Here is a 12,706-nt window from a genome sequence, read left to right on the forward strand (position 1 = left end):
ATTTCAGTCTAACAAAACAGAGAAACATTAAACAAATCATGTTGCTAATAGTAATGAGAGTTTTGATAAAGGCCCCAAAGGAAAAGTAATTATAATTAGAGTATATAATCTGGAGACCTGGCCTAAAGGGGGGAGGAGTGGAGTTGGTCAGAAAGACTTTCCTGAGGAACTGAGTTTGTGTAGCATATTGAGATTTACCCGTGACCCACCAATTTCAAACACTTCCTTGACGTCCTTCTTTGTCAACATCCAACTATTTTCTAGAACACTGTGCTTTTGCTCTCTCCCCACACATCATTTAGTCACCTGCCTGAACCCTAAGTGTCCATCACTAGCTCAAGTCAATTGCCGCTCCAAGGTGTTTTTATTCCTGGCACTTTTATTCTTCTGGTCCCAAAGCCTGCCCTGTCCCCAACCGGTGATCATTTCCTTTTCTCTTTTCCTCCCAAGTCTCTCTTTGTTTTCATTCTCCCTGATAAAACACCTTGGTCTGGACTCAGACCACCCACCACCTGGATCATGCAGCAGCATCTTAGCCGGGACTACCCAGACCCCACCTACTTCTTCACTGCGAGCGATGCAGCGTGTACTCTCTCTGTTCCTATTACTGCTCTGTGTCCATTCTGGATGTCACTGCTACACCGGTCACCTGTAAACTCTAGTTTTCTTGTCTCTCTTCTGTTCACGTGCACCCAGTGCTGTTTCACACTCTTGCGTTCACAGTCACTTCCAAGGACGCTCATCAAATCTGCAATGCTCTTTCAGTCACATGTTATTGCCCTTTTCAACCCAACACACAGTGCCTTATAAGTAGTTTGGGCTGACTCTCAGATAAACACACTGTAACCGTTCCATTTCTTCAGCTTTGCCAGGGTTTTATGCCTCATGTCTCACCTCATCCTCGTACCCAAATCCCGCCATCACGCCATGTCCCCCTCAAGCACCACGTCTCTTAGAAAGTGCCACTGGCTTTCCTAAGTTTCATGACTCTCTCTTGCCCTTTCTTCTGAAACTTCTAATAGATAGAGTCTGTACAGCACAAATCACTACTTATTACGGGCAACATAGTGTTGGCTGCTGTTTCACAAGTCTCATTTCCCCCACAGAGACCATGCTTCTACAGACAAGAATCACTCCTAAAATTACTTCTGTGGTGTCCGCAGCACCTAGTACAGCACTAAGCCCAAAGCAGGTGTTCAGTAAATACCTAAAGACTGCTTGCACAATGATTAATTGAAAGGTATCTTTGGGTGGGTGAAGATTTAATATCTACCGAAGTTGCTCTTTTGTCCTACGTTGGGATGGTCTGAATATATTTCTTAGTAATGAATAAAACAGAGACATTAAATCCAGCAAATGTATGGATAATTGTAATCATTAATAGTGATGTGTGTAGCCTTAAAAATAATTTATGGCATTAGAATAAAGTAGAAGGGTCAAATTAACCTTTAAGGTTAATACGCCATTGTATTCAACTAATTCCACAAATAGCCATTCGGTGCTTACTCTATGCCTGACCCTAGGGGCTCAGTGATACACAAAAGAAGCATTATCTCTACTCTCCTAGAGTTTACAGTTAAACAGGGGAGACTGACTTTAAACAGAAGTTTAATTATAATAGTGTCAAGAAGTACAAAGGAAAGATACTTTCCACAATGGCTGTGTGTGACTGCTGGGTCTTCCCGTGTTTAGGTCAGCTCCATGCTGAGAAGGTTTCACAGGGGAATTGTGTGGAGGAGTTTAATTTTCTTCATGTAACTGTCTTCTTAGTGATGCCCCACTGGTGAAAGGCTCAGGAGAAGCTGCTACAGGGCCATCTAATGCAGAAGAAGGAGTAACAGCAACAATTCAGTGCATCCCGAGATTTCCAGAGCTAACGGAGACAGAGAGGGCCTGGAAGTTGTTGGTGGTGGACGAGGTTGCAGTAGGAACAGGAAGTTTTGAGAAGTCCACCCCAAAGACTAAATTTGACCACAGCGAATTGAGATGTGCAGCCAAAAAAGGTTTGCAGAAAACTTAGAGAATCTTAATATATCCATTTAAATATGTTAGACCAGATCCTATGCTCAGGAGCTTACACATTGGAATTCCCTTTGGCTTCAGGAGGACACTGGAAGCATTTAATGGAAAAGATATGTCTTTCAGTATTTCATACTTGCTAATGGAGAAGATAATTTGATAGGTTCCTAATAACCGTCCTGCATAGTGAGACCAAACATTCCTCACCACTCTGCCTCATCATAGGTAAGAATTTTATGAATTACATGCCTTTCACTTCTGAAAATAGGAACAAACTTTGAGACACTGCTATCTGAAATGCAAAATGTGGTAATACGTTTTGTATCCAGTCAAAAACACTTCACAGTTAAAATTGAAACAGAGGCCTAGAGAGATGTGAGATTTTGTATCCTGCTATTATACCTCAGACTATTACAGTATTCATACACATGTACCTAACTTTAAAAGTACAGTTACTTTGCAAAATGAAATAACTATAGTTACAATGAAAACTCTCTGTTGTCCTGGTAATTTTGATTTGCTTAAATTACACCGAAACCTATGTGAGAATGTTTAAAAGAGTAGGATTTCTTTGAGACCGTGTCAGAGCCCTTAATGGCATTTCACTTGACAAAGGGTGGGGTACCAGAGACCTCCCATGACATATGAAGTTCAACACCTCCTTTCTTTGCAGTGTCCCTCAGATTTGTCCCTGCCCACATTCTGTCTGCTGTGTGACCATTAACAGTCCGTGATTGGACTGTGAGAAATGAGCCTATACTGGCTTTTGCCAGAGTTGACTCAACTGCTCTGAGATATATTCCACATTCTTGATTAATTCATTTCCCCCCCACCCCACACAATCTCGCCCTTATCGTGTCATTTCCCAAATCAGGAAAGTTTAATGGCTCCCTACAGGCTTTCTCAACAATGAACGTCTATGCTATCTAATCTCTCTATAATCTAAGTTACCCATATTTTATTCAGTTTATTTTTTAGCTGTTCCTCACTCTCTCCTTCAACTCTTCATCAGAGTGTCCCTTGCCCAGTATTGAACTCACACCTGCCTCTGTAAAATTACCTCTGTCTCAGATGCCTATTCATTTTACCCTCATCCTTCAAGGCTCTGCCCAAATCCAAGCCCCGACACATTGCAGACTCCCTCACGTGCCATGGTGTCTGTCTTCTCTCATCCTGTGCCAGTCATTTGTCTCTAATCAACAACCCATACATTATTGTTTGCATTCTAGTCACTGTCTCTACCTTATAATTTTGTTTCCTTTAAAGAAATTCACTCTGCTGAACATTTATATTTTAAATAGAAAGATAATTATCCCATAAATATTTGAATGAATGATAAAGATTTCCTAAATATTTGAATGAATAAAGCACAATATATAATTTAAAGGAGAAATAAGATATTTATCCTATAAATATCCTGCAGTTACATTCCAGAATATTGTATTCTTCATAAAGATAAATATATATTATTCAAAATATTGCTCATTGCTTATTTCATAGGTGAATATCACAGAATTTTAGAGCCAGGATGTTCTTGGTGATCATTTATTCTAACCTTATCATTTTACTTAGAAGGTACCAGGACCAAAGTGACAATTAATATGAGACAGAAGTGTAATAAACCCTAATCTTATGAAGAACATCAACTACGATGTTCTCCACTAGCGCTTTCAGCTGTCAGCTAGCTTTCAGCCTGCCTTATGGACAATAATAATACCTTTCTTAAATTTTTTTATATTCCATATTTCCATGAAAAGTGTCAGGACCGTAAGACTCTAATAAACTTCTGCTCTAAAAAGCACCCATGTTTCTTTCTTATTATTTTTCAAAGGTTACTGAAACTTGAAAAGGATTTGAAATTATAGCATAACAAAGTGTTTCATGAAGTTGCAGTCTTTGTTATGTTTTTTAAAAACACTTTTATGGTAGTTTTTTAATATAATTACTGAACTTTTTCTAAAAAGCAGAAACTGTTGTCTTAATAGCAGCATTTAATGAAATATATCCAAACTTTTATGAATTTTCAGTGTATGCAGTAAAAAACAAATAGTTTGAGCCTATATTACATGATGTGGCAGGGTATGGCTCAGGTGACCTCTCTGTGATCTTAGGTCTATATGATCTACAGAATTTGATGCAAAGCTCAAGGAGTAAGAGGCAATTCCTTGTTAGGCCAACGTCTTTTCTATACTAGGGACAGAGACCTCTGTTCAATGGAGCCCTTTCCCTCTTGGTGCCCCTCCCATGTCCTCATTCAGATCTGGGAGGAGGAAAGAGAGGTTTTCTTACTTACCAAACACCAGTTCATGTGCCTAACAGGTTGCCACCTGTGCTAGTCACAAGGATAAAAACTTGCTCATTTTAATGCTGCAGACGGAACGTTTGATATTCTATTGCATTTTATTCTACTTTTCAGATTATATTTTCTGTGAGTCCTGATCAAGTGACACAAATGTGCTGCAATGGTGACATAAACTATTGATTGAGGCTGGAAAAGTGTCTGAAACATCATCTTTTTCTTTTCTTCTTTTATTTTTTTATGGTGCCTCTATTGGAACAGTCTGAGGGAAGTATATACAACATGAGTTTTATCATGAAGCTGCACAGACACTTTCAAAGGACGGTGATTCTGCTTGCCACATTCTGTATGGTGAGCATTATTATTTCTGCTTACTACCTGTACACTGGCTACAAACAGGAAAATGAACTGTCTGAGATGGCTTCAGAAGTAGACTGTGGGGACTTCCAGCACCTACCATACAGGCTGATGGAAGTGAAGACAAGAAAGCTTTCTGATGCCTCAAGGACGGAACCCACGGTCCTGGTGTTTGTGGAAAGCCAGTACTCATCGCTCGGTCAAGACATCGTTATGATTCTAGAATCCAGCAGATTCCAGTATCACACTGAAATTGCTCCTGGAAAAGGGGATCTCCCAGCACTTATAGAAAAAACTAGAGGCAAATACATTCTCATTATTTATGAGAATATTTTAAAGTATATAAATATGGACTCTTGGAATCGAAGCCTTTTAGATAAATACTGTGTTGAATATGGTGTGGGTGTCATTGGATTCCACAAAACGAGTGAGAAGAGCCTACAGAGTTTTCAACTGAAAGGTTTCCCTTTTTCTGTATATGGAAACCTTGCAGTAAAAGATTGTTGTATTAATCCTCATTCTCCATTGCTTCATGTGACCAAATCTTCTAAGCTTGAAAAAGGTTCTTTACCTGGAACTGACTGGACCATTTTCCAGATTAATCACTCAGCCTATCAACCAGTAATATTTGCCAAAGTAAAGACCCCAGAAAACCTTTCTCCTCCCATCCCTAAAGGTGCTTTTTATGCCACTGTCATACACGACCTGGGGCTCCATGATGGAATTCACAGAGTTCTTTTTGGCAGCAACTTGAACTTTTGGTTGCATAAGCTCATCTTCATAGATGCTGTTTCCTTCCTGTCAGGGAAGAGGCTGACATTGTCCTTGGACAGGTACATTCTCGTGGATATTGATGATATTTTTGTGGGAAAGGAAGGAACAAGAATGAACACCAATGATGTTAAGGTAAGGCTCTTTATCTCAAAGTTTGGTTCATCTCTCAGTAGGTCTGTCTAGGGCTAAGGGATTTCCTGGGACATAGGATTTTTATTTTATTTGGAAATTCTTAGGCAAACTGGGATGAGTTGGCTACCCTCAGCTATTTTTGAGATATGGGGCTATATCTCAGCCCTAGAACAACTAAGTAGATAATACATTTTTCTCTGAATCAAGAAGAAAATGAAGATTGTACTAAAGGATTGAGTGTGGCGGAATACTGAAATGCATTTCTGTGTGTATTTAAAACTACAGAGTAGAAACCACTTTGTTTAATTACTTTCCAGAAACTATCTACCTCAGTAAACTATTACTAATCTAAGACTTTAGTCCATTTAGCTATGAAATAAAGGTGAATTTATTTTAATGAAAATAAATACTCCCACAATTTTCAAGAATTAAAGATCTCATAAGTAGCAAGTTCAGCTGTTTCTGGAAGTCAAATGTGTGACTCATTTTCTCTTATTACTTTTTTGAAACTCTGAAAATTAGCACTACTAAATATGGAAAGCTATGAATACACAGGCATACCTATTCACATGCACACATAAGAATTTACATTAATTTTCAAAATTCATTGAACACTTCTGGTTCATATATGAAACCTATCATGCTACATTTATATTGGATTAGATTTCTTATTGTGTAAAACTGCTGCCCTTAGATAGAAAACAATTATTTGAAGATAGTTGGTTATCATTGTGAAGGGATTATAGTACATAAACAACTGGCTGTTTAATATTAATGGAATTTAAAATTAAAATGATCTACATTGATCTTAGTTTCCCATTCGAAATGCCACTGGATTCTATCTCTGTTATACTACATATTGATTTCATGTAAAAGTGAAAGGAGAGATTTTGATACATAATTTTTATTCTATATAGCTTTGACCTTTTGGTAAAATATAAAGTACTGAATCAGATGGAAAAAAAGTCTTGAAACTGCATTCTTTTCTCCAGACACTAAGCATCTGGCAAATAATAGTAATGCTCATCACACTACTTAAATGATCTAAGAATACCAAAAGGACTATTCAATGTTACCATAAGAGAGTGTGAAGACTGAAAAGAAAGAAAAACCTTTCATATTCTTGGCAATATTTTAGACTCTTCCTTTTAAGTCAATATAAATTAATTAATGAAGTTGTGCTTAAGTTTTCATTAGTCTTTTGAAATAGTCTTTGAAAAGTAGCTAAATTAAACCAAGCTGGTAGTTTAAACATTTATTATGAAAAAAAAATTTATTATATCCTTGAAAATTACAAACAATATATAATTCTCTTTCTAATTTTTCCACTTCAAAATATTATGACAAAAAAAATTTTAAGGCTTTATTTCTAAAACACAAGTCTTTAAAACTGTCAAAATATGTTGTTATGTCATTAAAAATATGCTAGATAAATCTCCAAGTTTTTTATGCAAACTCTACTATATCCTCTAAAATTAAACAAAATGCCTTTAGTGCTCTTAAGGTTAAGCCATTTTTAAGTGGTATAAAACACTAAAAACTTACTGAATAAATTCAATAAGAATTTAACATGTGTAAAATATTTTATGAATTGCTCACATTTAGATGGGAATATATTTTCTAACCAACCAAAGGCTTAAAAGAAAGTATGTTTTGAATTATTTGGGTTTTTGAACTACTTCTAAATTGTATCTGTGATTGTGTCTCTAAACATAGTCATTCACCCATTCATTCATTCCTTCATTGATTCATTCTGTAACTAGTTATTAAGCATGTCCTACAGGTGAAGTATTTTTGGTGATATGCAAATAGAAACACACACCATGGTCTTATCCGTTTAGAAGAGAGGGTGGGGAGAGTGAAGTCAGAGAAGCTCAGAAAGCACATAGGTGAAGACGCTGCTCAGCATCTTCCTGCTCAATTCTTGGAACGGCCATATCACACGCCAGCGTGGAGGTAGGCACTAGGGATACAAAGATAAATAAAGCGTGGCTCCCCCTTAAGGAGCGTACCGCTGTCTTGGTAGGGGTGGAGTGGGAGCGATAAATAGGTAGGTAGCTTGCAATGTGCTGAGTACAACAGGAAAAGTGCCTGTGTGGTTTTCTGTAAGTAATGCTACGTGAAACACTATACTGTGTGCTGTGTACCAGAACTGTTAAGTCCTATTAAGCAAAACAGATTTAGAAGGCAAAGCTATAGTGATATAATGATTTAGGAGGCTATAGAGATGATATTCAGACAAAAGAAGATTTCTTGAAACTAGGAAATGAGAATAAGAATGGAGAAGGAATGACCAATATAAGAACAATATCGAAGGTAAAGATGAACAACTTAGTAATTGGATCAATGGAGATGAAAGAGAATATAATCAAGGATGACATTAAGATTTGTAGCGTAGTTGAACAGAGTTGCCATGTGATTCAGCAGTCCCACTCTCGGGCATATACCCAGACAAAACTATAATTCGAAAAGATACATGCGGGCTTCCCTGGTGGCGCAGTGGTTGAGAGTCCGCCTGCCGATGCGGGGGACACGGGTTCGTGCCCCGGTCCGGGAGGATCCCACATGCCGCGGAGCGTCTGGGCCCGTGAGCCATGGCCGCTGAGCCTGCGCGTCCGGAGCCTGTGCTCCGCAACGGGAGAGGCCGCAACAGTGAGAGGCCCGAGTACCAGAAAAAAAAAAGATACATGCACCCCTTTGTTCATAGCAGCACTATTTACAACAGCCAAGACATGGAAACAAATGTCCATCAACAGATGAACGGATAAAGATGTGGTACGTATATACAGTGGAATATTAGTCATTAAAAAGAATGAAATAATGCCATTTGCAGCAACATGGATGGATCTAGAGATTATCATACTAAGTGAAGTAAGTCAGAAAGAGAAAGACAAATACCATATGTTACCACTTATATGTGGAATCTAAAATATGACACAAATGAACATATCTATGAAACAGAAACAGACTCAGAGACATAGAGAACAGACTTGTGGTTGCCAAGGGGAAGGGAAGGATTGGGAGTTTGGGATTAGCAGTTGCAAATTATTATATATAGAATGGATGAACAACAAGGTCCTACTGTATAGCAAGGGGAACTATATTCAGTATCCTGGGATAAACCATAATGAAAAAGAATATATATATATATATATATATATATGTATAACCGAATCACTTTGCTGTACAGCAGAAATTAACACAACATTGTCAATCAACTATACTTCAATAAAATTTTTTTAAAGTTAAAAAATGATATTTAGTGTAGTTGAAAAATAGTTGATTATTCCAACAACAAAGAAAGAGGAGAGAGCAAGAAGATCATAATGGAGGTCATTAGAGGTCATATTAAAATTTTCAGTTTTATTGAAATGCATCTGGGACATACAGGTATAGATGTTTAACAGGTAGCTGGCTCCCAAGAAGTCTGGGTAGCAAGTGTACTTTTTGAAGTTATCATTCTAATTAGGGGATGGTTCACTTTCAGCATGAAAGTATGTGAGATCAGCCAGGGAAAGGGTTTATAGAGTGACAAGAGAAGAAGATCACGTGTAGAATCTTGAGAAAAATCATCTTTCAGAAAATAAGTGGAGAGAGAAAATCCTGTGAATAAGAGAATAGTCGGAGACCAGAAAGCTGTGATGCTATACAAAGCCTTGGGAGTAAAGAGCTTCAGTGAGGGTGTGATCAGCAGTATAAAATCTAATAGCAGGGTCCCCTGAGGTAAGAAATGGCAAGTCCCCTTTGGCAAAAGATAACAGTCACTGGAGACTCTTAACAGGATCCAGGGTAATGGAATGATCGAGGCAGAGGCACAGCTGAAGTAAGTTCAGGAGTAAATTAGAGGGTTAAGATACGAAGAAGGAGAGTGTAGAGTACTCAGTGGAGAAATTTTGATATAAAAGAGAGAAGAGAAGTTAGCTGGAGGGTGGGCTAGAGTTAGAGTGACCAACTATCCTGGTTTGCTTACACTGAGGGCATTCAATACTAAAATTCAGAGTCCCAGGCAAACTGGAATGATAGGTCTCCCTAACTAACTAGGGTAAGGGAAGGATTTTTTCCTAGAAAGAAAGATCCAAGAGCAGGTGGTCTAAGAAAAGGTCATGGATGTGGTGATTAATAGTGCATAATTAATAGAAATATTTTCGTAAAGCTCTTTTATTTAATTATTACCACTAAAAAAAGTATTATACTTACCCTATTTGATGTATTAGGAAAATTGAAAAGAATGTGAGGAAATTGAAGGTGATGTAGAATGTTTCTTGCAAACATTGCATACCACGTAAATTTTAACTATGATGCTAATCCCTGCAAACGTGCTTTTTTTTCCTTACGTGGGACAAAAAAACTGTGTTTCCTATTTAATCGGAAGATTAGAATTAGCAATGCAGTATCAGTTTTTACCTGCCTTGCTACTGAATAATATGAGCATGTTTCAAAGAGCCTCAAAGCTACAGAAGAGGGGCTTTCCTGGTGGCGCAGTGGTTGAGAATCCGCCTGCCGATGCAGGGGACACGGGTTCGTGCCCCGGTCCGGGAAGATCCCACATGCCGCGGAGCGGCTGGGCTCGTGAGCCGTGGCCGCTGAGCCTGCGCGTCCGCAGCCTGCGCTCCGCAACGGGAGAGGCCACAACAGTGAGAGGCCCGCGTACCGCAAAAAAAAAAAAAAAAAAAAAAAAAAAGCTACAGAAGAAACTGACATGGCACAAAATATATGACTCTTCAAGAGGAAGAAGATAAATAATGGACCTAAGGTGTTATCTTCATTAGTTGGAGAACATAAAAGCCACAAGCCATAGCCCTTAAAGAACCAAAGAACATAGTGTAGACAAATACTATACTATGTTCAGTAAAATTGAAGTCAGGAAGGGCGTGTGTGTGTGTGTGTGTATTGAACTATATGGACAAGACATCTCAAATTTACCATGGACTAGTTTTGTGCTGTTAGAAAATTCAAGTTCCTAGTGTTCTAACACCTGTCCTCAAACTTCCTGAGACTAGTGGTTTTTGGAGAAAGGCTTTTTGGAGAGGGAAAGTGGTATATAAATAGATACTTCTCCCATTAAAGCATTTTAAAGTTATACATGAAAGCACAGCGTGACCAAACGAATACTAACAATTCAATTTCTCTCTTAGAAGAATGAATTCACTCTTGGCCTAAGATGCATTATGCCTTTAGACTTAGACCGTTTCGTATAACATTTCAGCCCTAAGATAGATAGGAAGTGGAACAGGGAGGAGACTCTGATAAAAGTGGTCTTAAGGGTTTTACTGAACTCTCTGCAGGTATACTCTCAACAAATAAAAGAGCTGCATATCACTCTCATGCCTATGCTTCTCCCTCCTTCTCCTTCTATAATAGCCACACGCGCTCTTTCTAACGTTGACAAACTTTCTAACATCCGTGAGAAAATGAAGAACCAGCCCAGCTGTGACTGGAGGGACTCAGCAACCATTCCCCGTCCTCACTACCCTAACCTTTCCCACTGCTCCCTTATACTTCACTGTTCCTTCGTTTGGCTGTTTGTTGATTACCCCTTAAATCTACATTTTGTAAGTGGCCTCATAAGAGAGGACAGTTCTTTATGAGTGACTTTATCGTTATTTTCCCTGCTAACTGAAGGTCCCAGAGCGCCTAGGGAAAAGAAAGTGCTGAAAATAGAAGTAGGAAGCCGTAAAGCTCTGAGAAGTAAGTGGTATCAGGCTCAGAAGACAGACCTGGCTGACTTCTCTGTCATGCAGGGGGAGCTGACCCCCCTGAGGCTGAAATGGAAGCTTCGTGCTGCCTGACCTCACCCTGTCACAAGAACCCTCCTTGCCCCAGCTAAGGTCAAGCCAGAGGCTTCCTAAAGTCATTGAAAAAGAAACTGACACACCAAATGTTTGCAGGGTAAAGGCAACTGCAATCAGTTATTCTGTCGTAAGTAAAAATAGAAAGGAAACATTTCTCCAGATAGTTCACTATTGATGGATGTTAAGGCCTGTACATAGCACCAATCTTTTTTCCCCTCTAAACTCATATTTCTCTAATTCCTTTCCATTCTCTGTGATCACAGTTTCTTATTTTTTATTTGCTAATATCAACTTTAATTGCATTGTGCTCTGGAAGCATGTGTCTATTTGATACCAATACTTTCCATTTGCTAGAATCACCTTAGGACTGGATACAATATTCTTAGAAGAACATATATTGTACAGTCAAGGTATATCTATTAGCTCAACTTTGTTAATTGTGTTGTTCAGAGCTTCTGTATTCTTCCTGTTTCGATCTTTTTTTGGATGGAGGGGAAGGAATAGAGTGTACTACTTGATGTTACCAAAGGTGGTATGTTTAATTCTCCAACTAATAGTGGATTGTAAATATTTCGTTGTTTTTCTGTCAGTTGTTACCTTACATATTTTGAAGCTATGTTATTTAAGTGTGTGTGTGTGTATATATTTATATATTAATTTAATATTTTATTATTCTATGGCTATCTTAATACTAGTAGAGCTACACCAGCTTTTGGGGGGTTACTATTTAAAAATTATACTTTATCTCATTTTTATATTTGCTCTATCATCTGTCTTTACATTATAAATTAGTTTTGAGAACAACTTTCTATGACTTATGCTTTTTATCTACTGTGTCAATATTTGTGAACAACTTTCGATGACATGCTTTTTATCTACTGTGTCAATATTTGTCTTTTAATTAACAAGATCGGTCTACATACACTTAATATGATTATCAATGTGTATGGATTAATTTCAGCTACCTTATTTTGTGCTTCATATTTGTCCCACATGTTCTGTATCTTCTTTGCTTTCTCTCTGTCCTTTATTGCTTTTATTGTCAGTTTCCTTTTTTCTACCCATTCTTGGTTTGAAATACATATATTTTTTAATACATATATATTATATATATATATTTATATATATATCAAACTAGTGGTTTCTCCAGAAATTTAAACATATGTGCTAATAAGCAAGTGGTAATATTAATATCCTCACACCTCAGTCAAAAAGTGCAAAGTACTTTGCCTCCAATCATGTCCACTCTCCTTTGGCTGATGAGCCATTCTTTTTTATTTTAATTTATTTTATTGAAGTATAGTTGATTTGCAATATTGTGTTAATTTTTGAA

General features: G+C 37.8%; 1 protein-coding gene across 8 annotated transcripts in view; it reads left to right on the top strand.

Moving 5' to 3' along the window:
• Positions 1–12,706, top strand: part of LOC131758531 (bifunctional heparan sulfate N-deacetylase/N-sulfotransferase 3) — a 162,058-nt gene that overhangs the window by 9,745 nt on the left and 139,607 nt on the right. For 3 of the 8 annotated variants that reach the window (XM_067036567.1, XM_067036569.1, XM_059066744.2), the window contains exon 2: positions 4,580–5,581. The exons of 1 other annotated variant lie outside the window; for it this stretch is intronic. In XM_067036567.1, coding sequence (XP_066892668.1) covers positions 4,580–5,581 — 1,002 coding nt within the window. Of the gene's footprint in view, positions 1–1,897; positions 2,004–4,435; positions 5,582–12,706 lie in introns of those variants that run through there. 4 more of the 8 variants (XM_067036568.1, XM_067036571.1, XM_067036573.1 and 1 more) reach the window with 2 other exon arrangements.

The sequence above is a fragment of the Kogia breviceps genome, chromosome 6 (assembly GCF_026419965.1).
Source record: "Kogia breviceps isolate mKogBre1 chromosome 6, mKogBre1 haplotype 1, whole genome shotgun sequence".
Lineage (NCBI taxonomy): Eukaryota > Metazoa > Chordata > Mammalia > Artiodactyla > Physeteridae > Kogia > Kogia breviceps.